Source organism: Acomys minous (assembly GCF_964271855.1).
Source record: "Acomys minous genome assembly, chromosome: 6".
Taxonomy (NCBI): domain Eukaryota; kingdom Metazoa; phylum Chordata; class Mammalia; order Rodentia; family Muridae; genus Acomys; species Acomys minous.
In genome coordinates this window covers 90,703,399-90,730,512 of record NC_140487.1, presented here as the reverse complement: position 1 = coordinate 90,730,512, position 27,114 = coordinate 90,703,399, and the positions used below count along the sequence as shown (strand labels likewise).

The 27,114-nt window shown below is 45.6% G+C and overlaps 1 protein-coding gene across 8 annotated transcripts in view; it reads right to left on the bottom strand.

Moving 5' to 3' along the window:
- The window catches only part of LOC311600411 (BEN domain-containing protein 5), a 1,156,253-nt gene that overhangs the window by 176,963 nt on the left and 952,176 nt on the right, over nt 1–27,114 (bottom strand). For 2 of the 8 annotated variants that reach the window (XM_084787053.1, XM_084787057.1), the window contains 3 exons: nt 21,238–21,386; nt 15,599–15,812; nt 7,896–8,423 (listed from right to left, as the gene is read on the bottom strand). The exons of the other annotated variants lie outside the window; for them this stretch is intronic. In XM_084787053.1, coding sequence (XP_084643179.1) covers nt 8,266–8,423; nt 15,599–15,812; nt 21,238–21,386 — 521 coding nt within the window. In that variant the 3' untranslated portion in view covers nt 7,896–8,265. Of the gene's footprint in view, nt 1–7,895; nt 8,424–15,598; nt 15,813–21,237; nt 21,387–27,114 lie in introns of those variants that run through there. 8 annotated transcript variants of the gene reach the window in all.

Sequence of the window (27,114 nt, the reverse complement as noted above, 5' to 3'; positions counted from 1 at the left end):
AGGAGCGAGGGTGACTGAGCACAGGGGCTTGGTTCTTGGGATTATGGCTGGATTTTCTTTTTAGCTTTTAGCTCTCTTTGGGGTTTTCTTTTGTAACTTAAACAAAACTGGAAAAGAAGACCTCAACCAGCTGGAATGTTGGGCTGCCACCAACAAAATGAAATGTGACAGGGATGAAAGCAAAGTCCTGCATCTCATTTAAGAAATATATTTCAAAAATCCATATGACCGGGGTTGGACTGGGACTGAAGAGCTGTTACAATAAAAGAGGCCAGAATAAGGGAGCAGAAAGACTCCACATTTACCAAGGCTGGTACGGAAGGGCTGGTACAATAGGAGCCCCATGCAGTGACTGTAACTGACAGCATAAGGGACACCGAGATAGGGTTAGGAGACTTGAAGGAAACATACTCAGTTTCCTCTAAGAGTAAATACATATTGCAATCAAGACTGTGTGTGTTGGGAATTGCTCTGGCTTCAAAACTCACACCGTTCCTTGTATAAGATGTGCAAGTACAGCGGCGAGGATAGTGGCCCAAACCAGGGAAGAGGATCGGGGGGTGTTGTCACCAAACACATTCTCAGTCCTTATTCTGTACGTTCTCTGTCCAGCCCAGTATAAGAAAATTTTATTGTTAAAGATGTTGCTTCAAAGTCCCAGAGTAAACGGTGACACCCTGGGGATCAGGTGCTACCTAGATCTCAGCACCCATCCCCGACTCTTGTCTTTGGACATATGGCCTGAAAGAGCATCCACAGTGCTTGACTTCTAATGGACCAGGATAACGCAAAAGTAAGAGCTTTCCTCAAATTTTCGTTGGCATGATCCTGTGAGGTAGATATGCCCGTTTCCAAAAGAGAAAAGTGAAGTGCTTCGGTTAGATTTTTGTCAATTTGACCCAAGCTATGATTATCTGAGCAGAGGAAACGTCAATGAGAAAAATGCCTACATCAGATTGACTTGTCTGCAGATGGGTAGGGCATTTGCTTGATTAATTATTGATGTGGAAGGGCCCAGCCCAGTGCGGGCTGAGCCATGTCTGGGAAGGTGATTCTGGGTTATATGAAAAATCAAGCTGAGCAAAGGCATGGATATTGAACCAGTTAGCAGCACTCCCTCCATGGTCTCTGTTTCAGCTCCTAATTCCAGGTTCCTACCTTGAGCCCCTGCCTTGGCTTTCTGCCATTACAGACTGCTTCTTTCCCAAGTTGGTTTTGGTAAGAATTGTCTCCCAGCTACAGGAAGCAAAGTGCAATATGAAGCTAAGATGGGTTAAGAACACGTTCAATGTGACATACCTACTAGAGTCAGTGACAAAACACAGGACTGTCTAAACCCAGGGTCCTCATTCTCACGATTCAGTGAAACAAGGCAGAACAGCATTTCAACTATGGCCTGGCTGGCGAAGTATGAGAGAACGATGACGTCATAGTCAACGCTGCAAAGAACCATCAGTAGAAGCAGAATTCGTGACTATGAAGGGAAGTAAGTTTAGCTCAGCTGAGAAATATTTCAGTGATGGACTCATCACATGAACTGTTGGGTTGAAACATAGCTGTTAAACCAGGGATGGTGAAGTGGAAGTTTCTGGTTTCTTTGAAGACTCAGTTGTGTCATGTGGTGTTTTAATGAAAGTTGTCTTGTGGGAGGGCACGTGATGTTTTTCTGGAAGATGTCTTGTGAGAGGGTATGCGATGTTTTGCTGGAAGTAGGCATGTGAGAGGGTGTGTGGTGGTGGGAAAGAGTATAAAAAAGAGAACCACAGACAGTGGTACAAGGCTTTTGCCATTTTTACACCGTGCAACACTTTGCTGGTCTTCGCTGGTCTTCATTGGTCTCTGCTTTGCAGAGAGAAACATTCCAGAGGATTTTCTGTGGTACTCTGGCTGATTCTGGCCACTTCCACTGAATTGTGCTGATTTGGCAGAGCCTTGCTGGTTCTTCTGGATTGTGCCATCACTATGGATTTGTGTGGCTGTTTGGTGTTGGCTGTTGGATTGGACTGCTGGTATCCTGACAACTCAGAGTGGAATTGGCCAAAGGAGCTACGTCTGAACAGGTCCACAAACCCTTTTTCCTATTAACATTCTTTCTTCCCTTCCTTTGGATGGTGGGTTAGATATGAGGTTGAAATATTTAAGAACCCTAAATAAAGTAGGCTTTAAAAAAAAAGGTTAAATAGTGTTATGGTATAAAGAATAGCTAGGGACATCTGCAAGATTATCTTTGACCTATAGGTTCCATGACCTTGTAAAGCTTCCTGGCAGGCACTGGTCAATCCCTCCAAAATTAAAGATTAGAGAAGTCTGTTGCTGTGTCTGTTTGTAGATGCCAAAGCACACATTTTTATGCCCACAGTAAAGGAGCTGGTCCACAGGAAAATGAGGAAACAAGGAAATACATTCTACTAGAAATGATCATGGGTTTTAAAGACGTTTTTGTTTTTATAAAAAAGAAATAAAATTCTTCAGTCTCAACAACAAGAAAATATAATAAAACACATTTTTTTGCCAACTAAGTTGAGAAAATAATTTCAAAAGTGGTTACACCCATTACAAGCATAAAGAATAATGCAACTGACATTCCTTTTTGCTGAGGAGAAGCCACACTAAGAAAACGAAAGAAAGTGTAAAGGGAACATTAATACAAACATTTCCATCAAGTTTTACTTATAAATCATCTAAAATTCCAAGGAGCTATAAATGGGCCAGGAGGCAGAGGCTGCGGACTGAGGTAGGTGAATGAAGAAGCTAGAAGTGTGCAGTGAGTCAGCCTGCACCGCAACAAACGCAGAGTTTGCACAAGATTTCCAGGGAGGTAACAGCGGATATAAAAGCTAAGATCTCAGCACAAGAGGGCAGTAGGAGCGAGACAGGAGAGGGGCATGCTCGGGTACAGAAATGAACAGGAGTAGGGGGAGGGCAGGAGAGGAAATGAATCTTCAACATTAGCACTGATGGCCATTTATCCACTCTTGCTGCCGCTCTTCAGTTAGCTCCACAGACTTCCTAAGAGCCCAGGAACTAGACACTAGATACTCTACATTATAGTCAAGAAACGGGATGCTAAGAGAAAGTGCCTGGTTTTAAGCATAGAGCTGAGAATTGGACTTGGATGCAGCTACCACCTGACTCAAGTTCTCTGTAATGCTGGGCTGGGTGGAACACGCAGTGAAGCCCTTCAAGGCCTGGAATATCTGGAGGTTAACCATACTGTCAGGATTTAAGCAACCAACCGGTTTACTCAGCTGCAGCTTTATGTCTGTCCACTTTGTGGATGTTAGAGTTGATGGTTATGAACGCCAGGGAGCAACATGGAAACGACCATGTTAAATGTGAAGGGTTAAGTGCAAACCTGGTCCTGTGTGTAGCATACATGCTTGGACAAAATCCTCATCATAATATTTCCAGGAGTGTTGTTTGAAATGTTTTCCCTGCTTTGCAAAAAATTTCTATAAAGTTGTTTTTATTATTATTATTATTATTATTATTATTATTATTATTATTATTATTATCTTTTTGAAACAGGGTTTCTCTCTGTAGCCTTGGCTGTCTTGGACTCCTTCTGTAGACCAGGCTGGCCTTGAGCTCACAGAGATCTACCTGCCTCTGCCTCCCTGAGTGCTGTGATTACAGGCATGTGCTACCTGCCCAGCTATTTCTTTATAATTAAAAATTTTACAATATAGAGCCGAATCCAAGAAACAAACTGGGGCAGGAGAGAAATGGTCTTCCTCACACATTCCTTGGGCCAGAAATAAACTGGGTTCCAACCTCTTGTTTCACTTGACAAAGGAATTTGTGGCCAGGATTTCTGAAGATTGACTCTGGTTCTGGCAAGTCAGTATTGCCATCTTGCCCAACAAGATACATTGGCCCACCACAAGAATCAGAGGAATCCAAGTGTGAAAGCTAAGGAGAGATTGGGGCAGTAGTGGCACATGCCATTAGTCCCAGCACTTGGAAGACAGAGGCAGGTGGGTCTCTGTGAGTTTGTGATAGCCTGGTCTACAGTATGAGTTTCAGGACAGCCAGAGAGACACAGAAAAATCCTGTCTAGAACTGCACCTGCCCCCTGCAAGAAGAAAGAAGAAGAAGAAGAAGAAGAAGAAGAAGAAGAAGAAGAAGAAGAAGAAGAAGAAGAAGAAGAAGAAGAAGAAAACAAAAAGCTAGGGATAGACCACTAGTTTCTAGACAGAATGCTACCCTCTGTACTAAACCAAATCAAACAGAACTCTGGGAGTGTGACCAATAGCTCTAAACAAGGTTCTAGGGAAGATCCCAGTTAGTGGAGCAGAAACATAGACTCCATTGCAAATATCTGCAGGTAATTTTAAGGACCGGTAGAGGTTTCTGTTTACCTAGAAAACACTCTTACTCCTTCATTGGTGTGCATACGTAATGAGTTCTAAGAAACTGGTACTTTTCAAAAAAGTTGCTTGTGTTAAAATACACATTCTTACTTTGTCCCAGGCTCACTGAATCAGGCTCTTCAAAGCCTGTATTTTAAGCACATTATGAAGATTTTCTGCTACACAGATAACTTTCAAGCTTTATGTAGAGGTTTAAACGAGATAAATTATTATGATATAATTATCTTCAATATCTCCTAATGACATGAATTAATGAGAATGATTATTATGGGTAACTGAGGCTTGGCTACTCCTACATATACTCTGAGATTATATGGCTAGATTCAGAGCCACTGTAACAGCCCACTTATCTTTCAGGAAAGACAACATTTTTATCTATCTATCTATCTATCTATCTATCTATCTATCTATCTACCTACCTATTGAGGAAAAGAGAACATGGAGGGGTGGGTCTCTCTTTTGGCCTTGTGTTGGTTTTAAGGCAGGGTCTCTCTTGTTTCTGCTGTTCTAACACCTACTCTCTCTCTGAGAGAGAGAGAGAGAGAGAGAGAGAGAGAGAGAGAGAGAGAGAGAGAGAGAGAGAGAGAGAGAGAGACACTATTAGTTCTTTCTCATCACTATGGCCAAAATACTTGTAAGAATCAACTTAGGGGTTGTCTTAGTTAGGCTTTTGTTGTTGAGCTACAACATTCTTTCGAAAAGTAATTTGTGTAGGAAAGAACTTACTGGACCTACAGGTAGTCCATCATTAAGGGATGCCAAAGTAGGAACTCAAGTCTGGATGGAAAAAACTGAAGCAGACACCATGGAGGAATGTTGCTTATTGGCCCCCTTCCAGATTCACATTCAGCTTTATTTCTTACACAGCCCAGGGTCATCCACCCAAGGACAGCATGCCCACAGTAGGCTGGGCCCTCCCACAACAACTAGTAATCAAGAAAATGACCCACTGGCATGACAACAGGTTCGCTAGTGAGAGGCAATTGCTCAACTGAAGGTCCTCCTTCCCAGGATGTCTAAGTTTGTCTCAAATTGACAAAAAACAAAAAACAAAACCAAAACAAAACTATGACAAGGGATGAAGGACTCAGTTTGGGTTCATGGTCGCAGATGATTTCTGTTCACTGTAGTGGGGAAGGCATGAGAGAGGGGTTTAGATTATGGCGGGAGCATGTGTTGGATGCTATCCACATGGTAGATCAGGAAGTCGAGCACCCAGTAGGAATTAGGGGCTGGATATAAGCTTCAAAGGCTTGCCTCCAATGACCACCCTCTACTATTTAGGCCTCATCTTTTGACATTTCCAGAACCTTCCTCAATGGCACTAACAGCTGGAGATTAAGCATTTCAAACAGTCTATGGGGAATAGTAGGTGGGGAAAATGATTTACAGAACCCCCTTCCAGGTAGTATCTGGGTTCCCCTCCACACACATCTGAATTAGGATCATTATTAGCAGTCAAATAACATGCACAGAGTAGTAACACAAGGACGTGAAGAGCCAGGCTCCACCCAGTCTCTCTCAGTCCTGTTGTGCCCAGCATGTGCATCCTAAGTTACAGAGTGCTCTCATACCCACCATGCATTTTTTTCTGTGGCTATGCAGTTTCCCTCCCTGAATCACCAGGCACCCGGGAAGCAGTTGTGCATTGGATTAGTCTTCCAGGGATGCCAGGAGTCTCTGGGTGTCCTCATGATTAGGGAGAAAAGGGATGAGGTCAACAGTGACACATGCTTTAGTCTCTTGAGCATTTTGTTTCACAAAGGCCCCAACTGCCTAATGCTGGAAAAGTGAACCTATCTTTTATTTTGTTGTGTTTTGAGACAGACAGTGTCTCGTGCAGCCCAAGCTGGCCACAAACTCACTGTGCTGGCTCTTGTTTGGGCAAATGGACACAAGCTAGAGTCATCTGAGAAGAGAGGTTCTTGATTAAGAAAAATGCTTCCATCAGATTGCCTTTAGGCAAGCCTGTAGGACATTTTTGTGATTGGTGATTTATGTAGGAGGGCCCAGCCCATTGGGGTGGAGCCACCCCGGGCAGGTGGTCCAGGACTATATAAGAAAATAGAGTGAGCAAACTGTGGGGAGCAAGCCAGTAGTGTCAACACCCTTCTGTGGTTCCTGCCCTGACTTCCCTTCATGATGGACTGTGATCAGGACATACAGGCTGAAAGAAACGCTTTCCTCCTCAAGTCAGTTTTGGTCATGGTGTGTTATTACAGCAATAGCAATGCTAAGACACTCACTATGTAGCCAAAGCTAGTCTTGAACTCCTGATCTTCCTGCCTCACCTCCGGAGTATTGGGATGACAGGTGTGGTGGGCCACCATGCCCAGCTGAAAAGGAAATGTATCTTAACAAGAACTTACTGAACACCAACCACAAACTCTCCTTACCTTAGGAAACGAATTAGGCCATGTTAAGCAAGTAACAAGTCCTGCTGTGTAAGCAGCTACTATTTTTCTTCCACATTGCCTGACTTCCTCACTCTACTGATAAGACTCTGGAAAGTTATGTGTTTGCATTAAGATCATACAGCTACTTTACAGAGAGCGGGGAAAACACTACAGAAGAAAATTCATATCGATATATCCTATGGTGAGCGCACACTGGTTCACAAAGGATTATTAAATTCATTACTACCTTACAAAGGATTATTGGATTTACTGAAATATAGGGTCTCAGAGTGGCACCCCCACATATTAAACCTTGAGCTTTTGTATACAGACAATCAAATTAAGGGTTAAAGAGTTACAGATCAAAGTCTTCCACCAGTGTCTGAAAGTCCAAAATAGAAAATGATAGTAACAACAATTGCTGACATTTATTGAATATGTTATATATTTTATCTCTAATCCTTATAGCAACTCTGTGAGGCAGGTATTCTCCTTTTATGGGACAGAAAACAGAGGCACAGGAGGTTATGTTAATGCCAAAGCAAGCAGGAGAGCCAGGTTTAGACCCTGGAAGCATTTGTCCAAAGCCTTTGCCCTTTCCAAAATGCCACACGTACTTTATTGGCATTGCATAAAGAAAAGCGAAAGTGCACAGGAAGATGCAAAGTGGTTTGCCAAAACATGTACTGGACTCTGCGAAGATCCAGCAACCAAATAAAGCAGATCAATGATTACATAACGCAAAAGATCATCTGAATAAAGAAACTGACAGCCACCGATGTAGCCCATTTCCTGGATGAAACTCTGCACCACAGCTTGCAACATTATTAGTCCCCCAGTACCCGTTTCTTTACAAAGAGAGGCTTGAATGATCAGGGGAGCTAATTCTTCCAGATGCTAATTACAGATCACCCTTGGAAAGCGGAGTGGTCCAAGGCTCCTCCTTGGAAGTTAGAGAGCATGAGGTGATTTGAGATTGCCCCTCAGAGGTGTCACAGAAACCATGGCCCTTATGGGCCCTCTCTCCTTCACCCTGAAGGTTTCTCCATAGAGAGGGCCTTGAGGGCCACATGCAACCACATATTTAATATTATATATATAAAAAATGAGAACAATTGTCTACATCAAGAATTAATGGAATTTTATTATAGAACAAAATAGAGGAGCAGAGACAGATGTCCTCCAATGGTAAAAATAACAGTTCATATTGGGTCCCAACAGGCTACTCTGATGCTTTACAGCCCTGTGAAAAGTGCTTTTCCCATCCCATAATAACACCGGTGGTGGCATGAGGCTCTGCTGAGTCTCAGCAAATCCATCTGCCTTCTTTGAAGTAGAAAGTCCAAGTTCAGAACAAGACACTGACTTCAGTGCCCTGAAGAACCCCTGCCCAGACATGGCCATGCCTGGTGTGGTCCATCTGGATGGCATCGTCGCCCAAAATGCACACGCCACACAAGGAAAATGCAAAGGCTTTATGAAAAAAAATCCAAAGTTTATTGCAAATTGTATTTTGCTTCCCTTCGTTCTTCATTTTTACAAGATTTGTTGATATCCATGATTTTCTCACAGATGTACTTGTTGACTTTGGAGAGTCTCTGTGCAATTTCAGTTTCATCCACCGTTTCCTGTGCTATTCTGTCATACAAACACTCTAGACAGAGGGAAGAGACAGGAAGGTCAAGCATTAATGGTGAACTTGGGAACCAGTCTTTTAAGGAGAAGGGAGAGCACATGTCTCCTGACACATTAGCTTACATGGTTATTTATTTAAAGTTGTGCCATAAAGTATAGATAAAAGACTAAATGTATCCTCAGAAAATAATAGTAAAAGCCAGGTGTGGTGGTTCATATCATTAATCCCAGCACTCACAGAGGCAGGTAGAGCTCTGTGAACTGGGAGGCCAGTCTGGCCCACATATTGAGTACAGGCCAGGCAGGGCTACACAGTGAGCCCCTGTCTACAGTTACTGGGATACACCCACCACCCAGATGAACACATTCCTCTAAACCCCCGGAAGCCGAGTTTCTCTTCCTTCCCATCTTCATCAATGGTAAACACTCTCCTAGGTTTTATTTTGTTTTTAAATCTCTTAATGTTATCATGTGGGTATATGTCCCTAAACATTTTTCCCTGTCATCAGCCCTTTAATAAATGTGCCCATCTTTCTATGGGTCTGATTGCTGATTTTACTCAGTGGGACACACAATATTGCAGTATACAGCTGCAGGTCACCCAGTGAAGGTCATCCACCTTTATTGATGAGAAGTATTCTATTGTAGGACTTTATCTTATTTTTAACTGTGCATTTGATTATCCATGGATACGTGGCTTTGAAATTGCAAACAGCTTTGCCCATGTCTGAGGTTATTTATCTATTTATCTAAGAAATTCTTTAGTTACTAGCATAGGCACGGCAATGCTGAAGATGGAGGTGTATGCCTGCTCTGCTTCACTAGGTGATGCCTGGCAAATTGTTTCCCAAAATGTACCGATTACCCTTTCAAATGGTAATGGATACGAGTAAGTACAGTTGCCCTATAACTTCAACAACACTTGACACTGTCACATCCTTAAGGTGTGTGTGTGTGTGTGTGTGTGTGTGTGTGTGTGTGTGTGAAGGAGTCGCCCATATTGGTGACTACTAATGAGGCTTAGGATAGCTACTCTCTGAGGGATCCTACATTTGCTATGGTGAAGCAGAGCTGGTCCGGACAAGACCTGACTGAAGCCTGGTTTTCAGCAGTCTCCCAGACTAGAGATTTGGTATAAATTATTATCCTAGGATCCCCACATCATTAACTAGGACAACAAACTCTAAAGCAGCTTTTAGAAGAATGCCCGGAAGTATGTAGAGCAAACATATGTTAAGCCCCTTTCACTTTTCAAGCAATAAGGAATACAGCGTCCATATGAAATTGCTACAATTGTTTTATGTTTGTGGAACTGTTAATTTCCCAGAGCCTAGTGCAGTGAGCGATAAAGAAGAAAGACTACATAAGTATATGTTGAATGAATGAATGAATGAATGAATGGTTTTCCAGGGAAGACTGCGAAGATATAAAAATTCTAGATATAACATGTAGGGAGAGGTCTCAGTTGGGAAAGTTTGTGCCTGGAAGGCAGGAAGACATGAATTCCATCTTCAGAGCTCATACAGAAATAGCCAGCCACAGTGGTTCATGCTTGTAATCCCAGCATTGGGAGGCAGAGACAAGTGAAGTCCTAGGGCTCACTGGCTAGCTAACCAGTAATAATTGTTGAGTTCCAGGCCAGTAAGGAGACCCTTTCCCCCAAAATAGAATGAGTGGCACCAGAGAAACAAGACTAATCTCTATGTGCACTAATCACACACACACACACACACACACACACACACACACACACACACACACACACTACACACATGCACCCACCCAAATATAGCCTAGACATAAAAGGGCCTGGGTATGGGTAGGGTGTATAATCATGGATGAAACTAATACTTCTTTGATCCTGAGTTTCCTCACTTAGAAAACAGAGTGACAATCCAACTATAAGGAATTGTGATGGACAACCACAGCCTACCCACAGACATCACAGAGATGATACAGGGATGGGACTTGTAACTACGTTATGCTAAATCTTCCACTCACATGGGAGAAGCCTGGGGACTAGGGTGAAAGGGCGGTTCAGGTCAGTTGCCATGGCTGCTTCACCACATCCTGCCTCTCCAAGTATGAGTAAGGCCCAATTCTTCTCTCCATCCATGCTGCTACTGATGCTACTGCTGCTGCTGCTTCTGCTGCTACTGCTGCTGTGCGTGCGTGCGTGCGTGCGTGTGTGTGTGTGTGTGTGTGTGTGTGTGTGTGTGTGTGTGCACGTGTCAAAGCGCCACAAGTGTGCTTTCTCTAGGCTGCCTTTTCCTTTTCACTGAGGTTTACACAAGTGCCTTAGCTGGCCTCCACTGCCTCCTGAACACCGTTCCTTGAATGTTCAGTCTGCCTATCTTCACTTGTCTGTAAGGACTGAGATAGGACGCTGGGTCCTCTTCTCTGTCTAACTACAATCCCTTCCCTTTACAAGGCACTCAAAAAAAGCAAGTGTCTTGTGCTCTCTCCCAGAAGACCTTGGCTTCAGGTTTCATGCTATAAGCTCTGCTCATTGTTTCTTGCTCAGAAGTAGCCAGCTGAGTGAGGAGGCTGAAGTCTACCCGGCACTCTGCTCCCATGCCTGTGGAGTTTCCTGTGGAAGCACAGATTATGATCTGATAAAACCCCATCATCCCCCACTTCCCTAAGTCAGGACTATGTTACCAGCTGAGCAACCTTGCTTGGACCTAATCTAAATCAGGGAGAAGTGTATCAAGAGCTGTTCAGGCCCAAACATGGCTCTCATCCCAGATGCCTCTCGGAGAAAGCTGGGCTAACTGGCACTATCCAACCCTGTGTCAGGTCAGGTAACCCAGGGAGTTCTGTCTCTCCTGTAGTCTTCAACACAATAAAAGCAGGAGAAAGAAGCAAAAGACAGGAGTGTAGAAGTGATGGCCCCAGGGGAGTTAGTGGCAAGAGAAGGACACACATTGTGGAATGTGGTCGGGAAGGCCTCCACAGAATTCCAATCATCTTCATTTCCTGGGGTAACAGCTCTGATTAAAAGGCTTTTGTTAGACTCTCCTTATTAATCACCTGCAGTTGCTGGGAATGTGTCCCTCTGCAAGGGAGCATTTGAGATTATTGCTTAATTAACAAGGTTTATAACAGTGCTAATGTGTCCCATTAAAAAAAGTTATAAAAATTAACCAGAATGCAATGCTGTGGCTCATTTAGAAAGCTTAGATACTCCGCGAAAGGTCATTCTACTTTAATAAGGTTTAACTGTCATTTTGGAGTTTGTCATCAGAGCAAGACCTGGCTCTGTCCTCCAGCTTTCATCTTTCTAGAGCAGGGTCAGCTGTCTCCCATCGCTCTGCTATCTGCTAGCGTATGATTTTAACATCAAAGAGAAGAGAAAAATCTTCCCAGTGCTGCGAGTGTGAAGACTTCTGCCACTTTTATATGCCCAATGTGGCAAAGTATACTCACATCACACAAAATAAACATAAACAACCCAGTCCTGCCAGACAGCTTGCCCAGGAGGAACCAGCCAAATGCAAGCTGGAATCATTCAAATAATTAAGCTAAAAAAAAAAAAAATGGTGACTGTGTGGTGGGATGGCACACAGACCTCAAACCTGCCTGGCTGCAGTGAAAAATTAAAACATCAAGAGATTCCCATTGGCATGGGAAGCCTGAAACCCCAGCTTGGTTTACTCTGCCATAGCCAAGGGTCCAGAAAGCCTCCAAGGGGGCGGGGGATGGGAAGGGGGGGACTGAACTAGGTACTGGGTACTCTAGGATTCAGGATGGAAGCACTCAGTGACACTAAGAGGTCAAGAAAAATCTCTCAAGGGGCCGGGGAGGGGGGATAAGATCTCAAGCAGATCTACTGTGAGCAGCAGTAGCTGGCACAACAGGATAGGGAGAGGGAATGTGGCTGGTCCAGGTGTGAGGAATAATACTTGAGAATCCCCCTGAGGCCAGAGTGAATGAGGCTTGCTCAGTTCATTCTGCTAATAACTAAAAACTACCGTCTGAGATACAGCCGGCAGCCAGACTGTGAATGTGCCTGCATGACATGGTCAGAAGCTGACTGCTAATCGTGGGGACTCTGAACTGGCTGGGGTGGGTGGGCTGGCTGGGGGGTGTGGGTGGTGAGATGGGGTCATGTCTGCTTTCTGAGAGGTCACTCCGGTTACATAATGAGGGAAAGGGTCTGGAGGTTTCAGGAGAGAGAGAGAGAGAGAGAGAGAGAGAGAGAGAGAGAGAGAGAGAGAGGGAGGGAGAGCGCACATGGGTCTGGACAGACAGAGAGGGTTTAAGAGATGTTTAGAAACAGTAAAGATGGAGAGGCAAGCATGCCGGAGGGGGAGGGAGATGTACTCCTCTGCATATGCTATTCATTAAGAGAGGGAACACAGAAGGGCTCTAGGCTGCATGGGAAAGGCCAAGGCTCTTAAGTGCTTACTCTCTCTAAGTCTCGAACAAGATGCTCACAAAGCTGATGGAGAAGAGGGAGAAAGACAGTCAACAAGTAAGTAAGAAACGCTGTGCAGAGCCTTTAACAGGGGCAGTGCGGCAGACAGCAGTGGAGACAGGAGGATGACTAGGAACTTGTGGCCAGCCTGGGCTACATAATAAGATCCTTTACAAAAACAAAAACAAAAAAAAACAAACAACAACAACAACAACAAAAAAAATAAAGCACACAGGTGTTCAGCCAAGGAAACAAAAGAAGAGGGGGAAGTGATCAGTGAACAGCTAAAGATTTCCATTAGCTGAAGAGAAAGCGGAAAAATGAGAAGTCAAGTCTCTTGTGGCTCAGGGTCGGTTCAAGGCCTCGGGCTTCCTGTGTTCAAGCCTTCTTTAGGGCTGGGAACTGCACTGGGCACTAAACATGCAGAAGTCAGCTGCAGTCTCTTGTAGTGGAGGCAGACACTCAGCTGTTAATTTCATACCAAACCACGACAGTTATCTCAAGCTACCTGGGACCTGCTGAGCCACATTCTGACAAATGTAACAGAATTGGAGGTTGGCATCTCCCGAGCAAAGCAGGGTTGCCTTCCCAAGCAAGGCCTTTCTCAGGGCGACCTCTTGAATAACGATGCACCATTTCAGACAGCAGCTGACTAAAGGTTGCCCCTTATTATCTCAAAATAAACGGCTGCCTTCTTTATGAAGCTATTATGAAGTTTCATGAAGCTTCACAAATTCATTCCGAGCTAGCCAGGAGGGGAGACACCTGTGCTGCACCAGAAAGGCCGAGAACGAGTGGGTTTGAATCCAGACTATGAAACCTCAAAGCTGTGACCTTAGCTTCCTTGACCTTTGGAACATTTGACATAACTGGTCATTCTCTGCCTGTGTTCCAACCTTAGTCTGTGACAGTGTTGGCGCCCTTTGATCTCCCCAGGGGTTGCCCCTGCAACTGATGGCGTCTGGGGCCTCTGCAAACCCAAGCTGCTCACTGTGGCTTTCAGTTCTCTGTCAGACTGGCTCCTACCCACCTCTTTGACGTCACTTTCAGCTGCGCAGCCATTTCTCTCTCCCCCTGAGCTTCTTCACTTGAGCATGCTGGTCTCTGCCTGACCCACTCTTCCTCTGACCTTCCCAGGCTGCCTTTTGCAGTGGCACTCTTAGCTGGATGCCATCTGTTCCAACGGGCCTTCTCCCCATCAGAGCTGATACAGCCCTTTGTCTCATCGTATCATGGATGAAACTCAAGAGAACCCAAAGCTGCCTGACTGCATCATAAATGTATCTGTCATTTGGCCCCAGAATGCGCTCAACTATAAAAGCAGCTCAAACTAGACATTTACCTGACTGAGTCTTACTTTGTACATCAAAATGTGGCAGACCTAGACATTTAGAGAACAGTGCTTAGGAACAGACTTCAAAGCTACCCCTGGCCTCCTGGCTTTCTTCCCACTAGCTACTATAACCTGGGTAGAAGTACCTACCACCCCCGTGGCCTAGTTTCCTTATCTGTGAAAAGGATGATAACAATAGTAGGGCTGCTGCCGGGGTAGTAAGTTAATGTGTAAAAGTGTTTAAGAGAGATATTGCTGTATTATAATGGGCTATAACAAGTAGTCATAATAATTAGTGCTTACTGCATTTATTCTGGTCCTTACTTTGTACTGGCTATATAGTACTATTGTTCTTATATTTATTTTCATCATCAGACTGAGCTCCTTGTAGATGCACTCTGTGTTATCCTTTGTGTTTTTGATGCCCAAGAGAGGGTCCAGCAAAGAGTAAGGACTGAGGAAATGGAGAGGGCGGGCAAGCGAAAGAAGAGAATGTGAAGGAGCCAGGCATGGTAGCGCACCCCTGTAATCTCAGCACTCTGGGAGGTAGAGGCATGTGGGTCGCTGAGAGTTCAAGGCCAGCTGGTCTACAAAGCTAGTCTAGGACAGTCAAGGCTACACACACAAACACCTGGTCTCAAAAAACAAAACAAAACAAAATAACAACAACAACAACAAAACACAAGAAAAAAAAAAGGAGAAAAAAACCCCCAAGCAAACAAAAAAGGAGAAAGGAGAATGCAAAGAGGAAAGGAGGGAAAGAAGGAACAGGGAAGCAGAGGAAGAAGGGTGGAAAGGATGGAAAGGAGGAAGAGAGGAGAGAGAGAGAGAGAGAGAGAGAGAGAGAGAGAGAGAGAGAGAAAGAAAGAGAGAAAGAGAGAGAGAGAAGTATGGGCCGTAGCCATGTCTTTGGATGACAGATGACACCCTGATTCTCTGCCTGCCTTCCCCAACTCCAGAAAGAAAGCTGCATAAACAGCTCTATCTCATCGACTGCTCTAGACATGACTAAAATAAGAAGTTTCCCTAGCCTCGACCTTTGCTGCTCTCTAGACACAAGGTGCTTGCGCCTCCTGAGGTTCTTCTCCTCACTCACCCCACCTCTGCCTCTGATGAGCGCTGAAAGGCCCTAGTCAGCAATCCCTCTCCCTGGCACTCTTTGCAGCTTTTCCAGCGAGGGGCATCCTCCCCTCCTGACAACTCCCAGCACAACCACTGCCCCCTGAGTTGTATTTGTGCCACTGTCCACATTCACTTGTCCTGTCCAGAGTGAGATCTCTGGCGACAGCTATGACATCTGCCTCTATGCTCCCGTGTCCCATTCAGGGCCTGGCATATAGGGGCTCCAGGAAGCGTCCACCTAACTGAACCCCCACATAAAACACTTGTGACAGAGTGAAGGACAGGCGGTCCAGCATTGCACTCCCACTAGGTGAGCTACCTCTGACGATGCTTAGCTTGTGAGGAGAGAGGGGTGGCTTCGGGATTGCATCCTTCTTTTTTTTTGTGGCAACTCCAGTGACACTTCTGTTTTTCAGAACATCTGTTCCCCAGATCATGACTGCCAAGTTCTTCGTGTACTTAGAATCTCCTTGGGTTACTTGTAGCTGGTGCCATTTCTCCTCGTCAACCCAAATCCCGCTTCCCAGATGGACCTGAAAGAGGTAAGAACACCACACCTGTTCAGTCCGACAGGAAGGCAGCTGGAGGCCGCTTCTGTCCTTTCAAACTCCACTTCCCCGGTGTAAGGGCTTCACGCCACAGATGCAACAAACAGCGTCTCTACTGGAATCTCTGCAATGCACCAGGCCTAATTCTGAAGCCCCGACTTCCTTCTCTTAAACAGAAGGTGCTATGACAGCATTGTCATTTCTGATGGGAAAACCAAGTCCGGAAAGGTGAAGTGACTTTAGAAGTCACTCCACTCTTGAGTGGCAGAGCTGGAATTCTAAACTGTACTCGTGTTATTACACAGCTGCTGACCCAGCCATGCTCAGGACACAGACCCTCTTGTACCTGCACACTCTAAGGCATAGCTCCTACTAAGATGGTGGAGGCTGCATGCAGGGCAGGACTCAGCCAGCTGCAATAATCACTGGTGGCTAGGCCTCCTCTCCAAGATTTGGCTATATTTGGTCTGGGTGTGGCCTAGACATCAGGATAGTTTAGCTCCCTAGATAATTCCAATTTAGAGCTAAGTTATAAAAGCCCTGCCAGTTGGCAGGGGCAGAGCAGCTGCCTGGCTCTGCAGCCAGCAGGCGTGTGGCTGTGTGGGCCCTTCCCCAGCTCAAACTGCAGCTTCCCTATCTACGAAGTGGGAGACTTGGATTTCATCTCAAAGTTCATCCTTCTGGCTCAGAACACCTGGCATTTTAAGAAACTAAACGCAACCACAATGTATCCGGTTTGATTTCGGTAGCACACACACCAGAACACGGTATCGTGTGGCCTAGAAGAGACACAGCCAGAGTGACAGTGAGAGCCAGTAAATCACTGTACATTCTCTGCTTCCACAATGCCGAGCAATGATCTACAGCTTTAAAATGTGCCCCCCATTTTTTGGCCCTTAACAACTAGTAGACCAATAGTAATATTCATTATTTTAAAACAATAGTTCTAACATTTAATAGACATTGCCCTTTAGGTTGAGTTCTGTTGTCCTTGTGGACACGGAAATAGCCTGTGTGGGATGGAGGGTAGGGGCCTGCTAATGAGATGACCTTTCCAAGTGATGTAAGAAATCTCTGCCAAAGGCCCTTCTTTTTTTTTAAAGACCTGCTGATCATCACCAAGGCATGGTCAGGAGACATCTTGGAGAGGTCCTGGCTTGAGATGGCACACACGCATGCACGCGCACACACACACACACACACACACACACACACACACACACACACACACACACACACTGATGGCAGGATGTAAGAACAATTGCTCACGAAATGATTAAAGATCCCACTGAAGTTTGGCATGTGAAGAAAGGTGGACACAGGGACGGGCAGCCAGGCCAGCCCTTCATCAATTACCTCGGTTTTCTATCTATCAAAACAAAACAACCAGGCTGCTCACTCTAGTTGCTAGGCAAATGCTCGACACGGCACATGGCACATCGAGCTTCACCTTCTTTTGCTCAAAAGATCATTCAGCCCACTGTGGGAGGGCCAGGGAACGAGACCTACCTGGCCTCTCCGTGCTGAGCACTTCAGTACTGCAACTCAGTTTGTTCTGCTCGGAAAGAAAAGCAGGGCTGGGCTGAGATGTGCTGCCTGGGGCTGGCTTAGCAACCAGAGCCCAAGGTCAAATTCGGCCTTTTTCCCTGTTCACTTCTGAACTGCAGATGGGCAGTCTGTGCCAGGTGGGTAGGCACGCTGAGTGCAAGGCCCAGACGGACCTGTGTCCCTCCCTTGATGACACACTGAAGCCAGCCACACAAGCTTCCTGAGATCGGAGGGAGACTAGGGAGTTTGCTCTAGACTAGATTTTGAAAGAGAACACCAGAGACATAAGCAGCAATTCTCCTGCATCAGCCTTTTGACTGCACTACACCACCTGGCTTGATTTATTACTCTGGGAGAGAGATGAAGTCATCATGTAAGCCAGTGGTCTAGAGGAAAAGGGAGCCACATTTCTGAGTGCCTATAATGAACTCAACTTCCTTAATCCTCATAATGGCCAAAGGGTTAGAAGCAGGTAGAAACTGCGTTCCCCATTTTACACATGTGCACACAAATTTGAGGAACTAATCAGCTAATTTAAAAATCAAAATTCAGTCTGAAATCTGAGTAGCCTAGCTCATGCCCTCCTGGCCGGCCCTGATGGAGCCCGAGTGCCGAGGTGGGGCTGATGTGGTTGAAAAGTGCACAGCTAACACAGCAGTCCCTGGTTATTATAGGTTTCCTTTGGCGTCTTCTGCACCTGCAGGCCACATCCTGGGCCAGCTCCCAGTATAGAACACTACGGGCAGATGCAAACTGGAACACAGCCCGGATGACTGGCTTTCTCTCCAGTGGCTGCTCCATGGGCCTCATCTTGTAATCACTGACAAGCTCTTCCCTAAAACACTGCTCTTCTCCTTTGACTGGATGACCTCCGCAGGCTTCAATTCTGTGTCTTTATGTCAACCCTTTGGAAACTTGAACAATTTCCTATTTCTTAGCACATCAGACATGATCTCCTCAACCTGCCTCCATTTTCTCACTAAACCACCAAGTCCATCCCTCTCTAAAGGCCCTGAACACATCCACCTCTTTCCTCCAGTGCTGAGACAGGAAGAGGATGGGTTCTGAGCTGCCATGCCCGGCTGTAGATCCTGTCTCTTCTGTCAGCTGATTAACGTGGGCCAGTCACCATATTTATCTGAGCCTCACTTTTCTCAAACAGACAGCTCATCCTCCAGTTCACAGAGGGGTAAGCCAGGCACTAAACGGAGTGTGAGAATTTACGGCCAGAGGCTGCTACACCCTTGACCTTCTTTTCCATCAGCATCTCTGCCCTTGCATCTCTCTGGTCAGGAAAGGAAGGGATGTCCTTAAGATGACAGATTCCTGTCATTTTCAGGTACTCGGATTTTCATTTTACCCAGTCCACAATCTGGGAAAGATTGCTTAGCTGCCACAGGGTTGTTACGCTCCCTGTGAAGTATCAGCCTACCTACAGCCATTACTGCAGCTGGGAGAGGTCAAAGGCTTTCCCCCCTTCTGCCTCCTGCAGAGTGATCAAGACTACTCTAAACTCAAAACAATATTAAACATATGGACATATTTAATATATCGTTATGGCTTCATCTCTGATGAGCAGCTCTTCCTTAAGAGAACAAAGTATTTTCTAGCATCCGCCTGAGTACAACGGCAGTGTCATGGCATGCAGAGAAATGGTCCCTTGGTCTCAGAAAGATCCATCACAGGTCCACGCTGAGCAATGAGACAAGGGCTGCTGAGAGCAGCACATTCATGGCTGCCTGGTGCAGTGTGCAGTTCCCAGGGGCACAGCAAGACAGACTGCAAAGAACCCTGGCCTAGGAACTAGGAGATCTGGTTTTTGGTTGCCTCCTGTCTCTAACATGTGGCACAGAGCAGATGAGGCCCTGCTCTGGATGCATTTTCAAGGTCTGTTACTTAACAGGTAAGTCATGAGGTAGATTGTGTAACGGTCTTTGCAATCTTATAATTCAATGAGTTTTTTTTTTTGTTTGTTTGTTTTTAATAAAAACATCTTAGATAAAGCACATCAGAATCAGAAAGTGATCTATGGGGCAAGCCCATTTCATGAAACCATGGTAACATTTGATCAAAATGTTACCTTTCCTTGTCAGAGAAGGTTATAAAAACACGGCATCTGATAGTATGAACTTCAAGAACTACTTTGTGAAGTGTTTTACAGGACGAAACTCATTTCTAGTAGCAAATGGATCAGGTTCCAGCTTTGCAGGCCTTGCAGAGATTCGGTCTTCTGCTCACACAGAATGGAAGGTCAGGCAAGACAGCAGAGCCAGGAACAGTCACAGGGCAACCAACTGCCGGCATGTGGCACCTATTGCCTTGAGGAGCTGCCATCCGTTTCTAGTGTCTGCTTCCTTTCCTTCCTGTCCACAGAGCCCTATACCTGACTACAAATTAGTCTCAGAGAAAGCTGGGTGAGGTTTAAAACAGCGGCTGGTAGAAAGCAAAAGAGGCATTTTCAAGAGGCAGCGTGTTTAATGTGTGTGTTAAAAATTAAATAAGGTTTCTGAGGCCTATTTTCTTGGGAAAGAATGCTACTTTTGCAGCAGAGCTCAGAGCTGCCTGGCAGCCTTCAAAGCAAGAGAGAAACAGATTTCTCCTGGAAGCGACTTAAGAAAAATTCTTCAATCACTCCACAATGTGGCCACTGCTGAAAGGAAATCAAAAGACCCGGAATGCTTCTCCCATTGTCTCTTCAGTTTGGGAGGTTTACCAAACTTAGACGCACACTTTCACTCCCAAATGGCCTATGGAAAGCGTCAATCCCATCTGCTTCTTACAGACAGGGATGCATAGGCTCAGAAAGGCCAAGGGCCCGCCTGACGTCATGCAGGAAGTACAGAAGCAGAGCTATGCTATGAACTAAGACTCAGGCCTCCAACCTCCCTCCTCTGCAAAGCTTCCTGGGAAAGGCTGCTGAGCGACGTGAACACAAGGCCTGTGGGCTGCTCCATCAAGTCCTGCCTGGCACTGCAGAGCAGTCAGTGGTCAGTGAAAGACGCAGGGCATGGCAGCACATCCAAGAGAGCCCTGAAGACCAACAAGTTTCTTTTCCTTAGCTCGACAACATTTTAGTTGGTTCAGTCTAGATAGTTGGGCTATATCTAGACAAACCAAGTGAAACAACCGCTTCTTTTCACTAGGGAACAGTATCAACCAGAGTCCACCCAAAACATGAGGCAAGATGAACGAGCTGACAGAGATGATGACTCTTACGGGCCAGGGAGAAGTGAGTCTGAAATGTGTGTGGTAGTGGAAAGAGTGTAACACTAAAGCTGGATTTTACCAGGGCCTGGACAAAGGGATCCGACAGACTTCTCCTTTCCACCAGGGCTTATGTATTCTTTCATCATTTGCTTTCAAGTGTCATGTGAGAAAATAGGAGGCATTATGTGTAGCCCCGGAGCTCTGGGCCAGTGACTCAGAGACAAGGAGTACGGCTCATTTACTCCTCTATCCCCAGGATCTACCAGGGAGCTGGGAACATCTACCTTGCAAATGGTGAATGACTGACTGTACACCGAGTCGCTCTCTACAGCGAGTTAACCTTACACTCTGGGTACCTGGATTCATGGGAAGGAAGGAAGAATTTCAAACTAGCAAAGGAAGTCATTTAAAAAAAAATCTTCGTCGTTAATAAGCTATTTAAAAATGCCAGGTTAGTTATTTTGACATAATAATTTTTTAAAGAGGAAGATGGGGAAGTCCTGGCAAACCTATGCTATGATGTAATAAAGTCCACAGTCGCCAGGCGGGGAGGCCAGGCAGTCCCACGGGGGTTCAGAAGGACCGCACGGTGTTCTCCACCTTCCCTCTGACTACAAGCACCTGGGGGAATGGATGTTGAGCTGAGGAACACTACCTTGCCATTGTCTAGGATATACTTGTCCATGACAGGCGCAGGAGCGGGGTAATAGGACGACGTATTTGCTTCCTCACTGAAAGTGCTCCGTAACTCCGGCTCGGGCTCGAGACATTCTGACTTTACTTTTTCCAAGTCAATGGCGGGACCTAGGCAGTTAAGAAAAGAGATCTGTCTAGAACTCCAAGGAAAATAAAAGGCAAATATTCTTAACTATGCATCTATCAGTATATGGTGGCACTAAAAAAAAAAAAAAATAGCTAGCTGCTTTTCTTTTTGTCCTTTATGCTACACTTAAACCCAGACTTCAAAGCACTATGAGGCATGAAATGCACGAGGTGGAATGAAAGGGCAAGAATTAACTAGACTTTAGTAATTACGTACGACTGAGGAAAACTTCCAGGGTGTCAGTGTCTATGCAGAACGGCAGGAGACTCAGCTTTCTGCATAGGAAAGAGGCTCTGTTCAGACTGCTGGAGAAGGGATGGCAAACTGCGGGCATGCCAGCAAGCTCAACTCTGAGGCCTGTGATGGCGAGGGCCATGTGGACGAAGGGAAATCAGGAAAGCTATGGGGAGAGATGAAAAGGACTTCCACCTTCCTGGGACCTGGGATCTGAGCAAGGGCATTCTAACCAAGAAATTAAAATACAACACAGAGTAAGCTACTGATTACCCAATAAAGCGATCATTCACTTTCTATTTTAATGCAATCAACACAAATTACAGGAGATTTAAATAGTGAAAGGAAGCTGGGGAAAAAGTTGCTGTTTCTAGAGGGCCCTCTTTTTTTTTTTCCTACTAGCTTTGATAGCGACAGAGTATTTTTCTTTTAAAATTTTCTATTGTGTCTTGATTACCAAGGAACAGAGAAAATGGTTAAATAAGGCCAAATGATTCGATTAACTTGTCTAGGAGACAACTTCAAAAATCATGGAGCTGTACATTACTCTGCGTTAACCTTAAGTGGCAACACTGGAGTGCACCTTCTTACCCTGGTTGTACGGACAACTGGGTACAAAGCTCTTTGTTTACTGAATCCTTGCGTAATGATCCGGTTGCAGCTCTATGCTCAGTTGCCCTGTTCTAGATTTTGGCTGATAGAGTGACTGTCTCTGCGAGTTTGTAGGCAGAAGTTCTTACGACAGGGCTTTCCAGAATAAGAGTACAAACCCTGAGTTGCCGGCAGCTAGCAGCTGCCCATTGCAGGAGAGACCCCAAAGATGCAAGCATAAACTTTGCACAAAGCTGACCACCAAATGGAGCAGATGAGAGCACATACAGTATCTTGGTACAGACTGAGCCCCACTCCCGGCTCTGCTGTGTTGTAGTTTCGTGACTACAAGTGAATGAGCTGCAGATGAGGAAGCTGGTTGGGTGATGAACAGAATCACTCTTATCTTTCTGACAGTACGTCCTAAGTGTGCCCTATGCAAGGCTTAGCTCTTTCACTTCCGCCCTTATGCACAAAACCTGGCGGGTATTTTCCAAATGTTTGCTAAAGAAGAAAGAATTATAACAAAGAATGCATCCAAACTCTCCAAAGTACATGCCAAAGTTTCTCCTCCACAGGTGTGAATTTTCAAGATATGAATAAACAAAACATTTGATCTTTCCTTGGCTCTGGAAATTCTAATTGCTCTACTTCCCCATAAGGATGGGCGACATGCTTCCTGTCTCATCCTACTATGATGTTCAGTGGCAGGAGAAATGGCCTGAGGAAGCCATTGTATCCACTGGTTCCTAGATCATCTTTGTAAAGTCCTTGAAACCTTTTCCTTCTAAGAGAGAAGCCTGTTAGGCAAAGGCTTATGTCCCTAATCCCAGCATTCATGCCTGGGAGGATCAGGTGTTCAAAACCTGCCCCATCTGGATAGCAAGTCGCCAACCAGCCTGGACTACATGAGACCTTGTCTCAGCCAAGAACTGTAATGGCTCAATGGCTACCAAAGATAACTCTCACATGACCATAACCTTGTGACTCCTTGCTTACCACCCCCTTACACTTAAAATATTAAGTCCCCCACCACAATCATGAAGGCCCAGGACAGCCATCCAGCCTCTATTTTATAACTTACAAGCTGTGTGTGCAGCCAACTACAACTCTTGTTTTCAGTATCGTCCTGTGAAGCTCTTCAGGAGCACAGCTTTAGTCACACTGCAGCTGCAGATCCTGGAGTAGGACCTGGCTCGTGACAGGCTCTTAGACATTCTCTGTGTCATGAGAGGGCACAAAGAGCTGGAACGGGCAGGTCTTTGATAGGTATGGGCAAAGATTCTGAAGTAAGGCTCCACTCTAAGTAGCACGTTGGGGAAGAAGTGTAGGAAGGGATGTCTGTACTTCTTTGTACAGTCCAAGTAGTAGAAATATTGACCAGATAAACTTCAGAAGCTGCTAATGATAATAGACAGTCTGGGGCTATGGTTATAGACAAAGGACTCTGCACTGACACTGGCAGAGACCAGAAGATCAGGAGGTGAGTGTCATCTCTCAGGCTCCAAGTCCTGTCAGTCTATTCTCCTGAGACCCCTCTCTAGAGCTCCACACAGACACCTTCTTTTTGGTGACTCAAGACCTGACTCTTCCATAGAACCCTGCCCTTTCAAATAGAGACAGTTCTCCCTCCCGGCTTGGGACTGAACACTGGGTTTGAATGTACTGTAGGCTGGCTGTGACTTTGCTCCAGTAGAAGTAAGTGTTTTACCTTCCTTTGTACCCTTCCTGACACCATCCTCACTCCATAGATGCATCTGGTGCCTCAACTAGGCTGTGAAGTTGAGCACAGGCAGGGACTGGACTGTCTTTTTATGTCAGAGGCCAGGGTTCACTGGGCACCTGGTTAAATTCTTATCTCAAGAGATACTTTACACAACTCGGACCTAGCCTCACAGAAAAGAAGGAGTGACAACTTGACAAGATTGAAAACCGAATGAGTTAAACCTATATATGTATGTCTCATATCAACGTCTGTATCTCTATCTACACACACACACACACACACACACACACACACACACACACGGGAAGAGAGAAAGAACAAGAACGTCAGAGTCTAGCACCAGTGGCTACTCAGTAATTAGCCCCCACTCTCCATTCCTACACATCTACTTGGCACTTACTTCTGACTCTCTAAGTCATGGACTCAGTGAGTGGGGACCCGCCCCCCCCCCCCCCCCCCCCGCCGCTGGTATGTTTTTGCCCATCATACCTGCCACAAGACCCTGCACCGAGGCCTTCTAACCACTTCTGCCCCTTTTCCTACGGCCAGACTCATCTCCCCAGAAACTAGCAGAGCTCTGTCAAACATTGAAGCTACTGTATTGACTCTCAAGGAGGAGCATTTCAGACCAGTCTGGGTCAGAGACATTCAACACCAGTGGTTTTCTCTGCTGCAGCCTGCTCCCTCTGGCACACTGTATATGCAGAAAGCACAAACCAAGCAGCCTCAGCAAAGGGGGAGGGGGGGCGCTGAAATGGTTTTTTAGCAGACATGGGTATGTCTCCAAGACAAATGATCTTAGGAAATTCACTTCAGCTTTCCTCCTTACAAAAAAAGGGCTGACCAAGGGACACCATGCAAGATGGTGATGACAACTGAATAGCCGAGGACCAAGGCAGGCACACGACAGAGGATCAGAGCATCGCAGATGAATGGGCCAATGAATCAGTCAGTAAGGCATGTGTTCAGTATTACAGAATCAGGAAAGAAAAGGACAAAAATCCAACAGAAAACATCTCAACAAAAAGCCCCATGTTGTTTCCTTGGAGAGCAGAGGGAGGGCCTCTAGTGCTTTTAATTTAAGATGTTGGGGTGGTGTGTATGTGTGTGTGTGGGGGTGGGGGTGGGTGGGAATCATTTCATTGCAAATTTTAGTCGGCTCCACTCCCGATGTTGGCAATTTACATCTCATTACAACAAATGCTTCAGATTGCTGTTTTGCTTTTTAAAATTTCTGAGGCATTGTTCTGCCTCAAACACATGTGACCAAATTAGCCACAATAATAAGCACTTGCGCTAGCAGACAACACTGTGCACTCTGGCACAGATATTTTAGGTAACAAAGGAACTTTTTTTCATTTTGTGGGAAGAGTAGGAATAAAAAGAAAGGCCTTTTGATCCACTGGCATTCTGGTAGTGACATACACTTGAGGTTTATTTTGAGGAAAATACACCTTCCATGAAGAAAAACCTCTCAGCCAAGTAAAGAAAGCTTTGACAAGGGCACAAAAGGTAGTGCCAGCCTCTCCTCCTCCAGTCATTCAGGGACCCAGTCACCACACAAACTCTAACACATAATTCACACAGACCCATTCAGCATATAAGCTCTGACACACAACCCACAGGAACCCACTCACCACACAAGCGCTCTGAGAGACAGTGAGGATTCCAGAACAAATAGAAAATACTTCAGCTTTTGCAGAAGCTCATACCTCAGCACTTGAAACACTATTATGTCATATACAGATGTGATGGGTGCACAATGGACTCAGGCTAGAAGATGCGGGCTAGATCTTGTACCCTGTATCCTCTACCTCTTTAAGCCCTGATGATTCCTCTTGTAAAATGAGGACTGAACCACAGAGGAAAACAGTTTGTTTGTTGACGCAACATAGAGATGAAACTGTACTATGCTTTTACTCTTATCTTCATCCTGAAAAGTTGACTCTTGATGTGATGTCAAGGAGATCTAGAGGTCACCTGTGGCTTCAAATCATATACATGTTTGGACGTTATCACTTCTGACTTATTTTGAAATCAAAGAGTTCACAGTGTTAGATATATTCTTAAAAGGACTAAACCATGTTTGTTTCTAGATGTTTGTAGTGAGTTTGAAGTACACATCTAGTTTACTAAAGTGCATACTCCTGAAAGCAGACAGAACACACACACTGTGGCACACAGGCATTTTAGATTTAGAGAACAGTGATCTTTCTTAAGAGGAATCTGAACATGGATAGGGATGTAAAAAGAATGAAGGAAATGAGCGAGGGCCTTGGGAAGAGGAAAGGGGTTCCAAGCAGGGCCGGTGGGCGTTGCCTCTGTGGCGTAGGCCGAGCAGCTGATCAGCCTCTGTGGAGCTCTCCATGCCCTGGAGGATGGCCTGGACCACTTTCACACAAGGCAGTGACTATGCACCTTCTTAGCTTCTACAAGGACAGAGGCAATCTGGCTTGGCCTCATTCCTTCAGCGTGAATCTATTACGTACCTGATCAATGCCAGTGATCAGCTATGTGGCTTTGAGAGATTCACTCTCAGGCAGCTGGAGAAATAGGGGACTGACAGTCACAAGCCCTGTGTGTCTGGCAAGAGGGCTCTGGAACAAAAGCAAAAGCAGCCATGGCACATCTGGAGGAGACTAGGACTGCCTCAGAACAACGGACATACATTTGGAGGATGGGCAAGCGGCGGTTGCATACAGCCCTTGATGAGGTATCTTCACACAGTGAAGGCAATGGAGACAAAACACAGGCTCCCTGCCTGACCGCAATATGGGCAGTCTGACAATCTACACATATAGATGGTAGGGTAAGTGCGGAAGTGATCCTAGAAGGCAGAGCTGGGCTGAGTGTGGTCTAGGAATGTCGTCAGCACAAGTGGCAGCTCTTTGGTCCTTGGCCCCTTCCCTCTTCATTTCCTGAATGTCGTCTGTGAACAAGAGCTGCCACAGGCGTTGCTGGGCTGAGGCAGAAGTAATCCTGGCATGAGGCCTGGGCTGGGTGAGATCCCAGTAGCCTACATGGAGGCCTCCCAGGTTGGCTAGGCTCGCAGAGAGTCTGAACCAGAGAACGGCAGAGCAGAAGTGAATGTGAGAAAAAGCATGAAGCCCTTCAACAAAAGGGAAAGTATTTTTCCTTAGTTTGAGGACCCTTTTCAG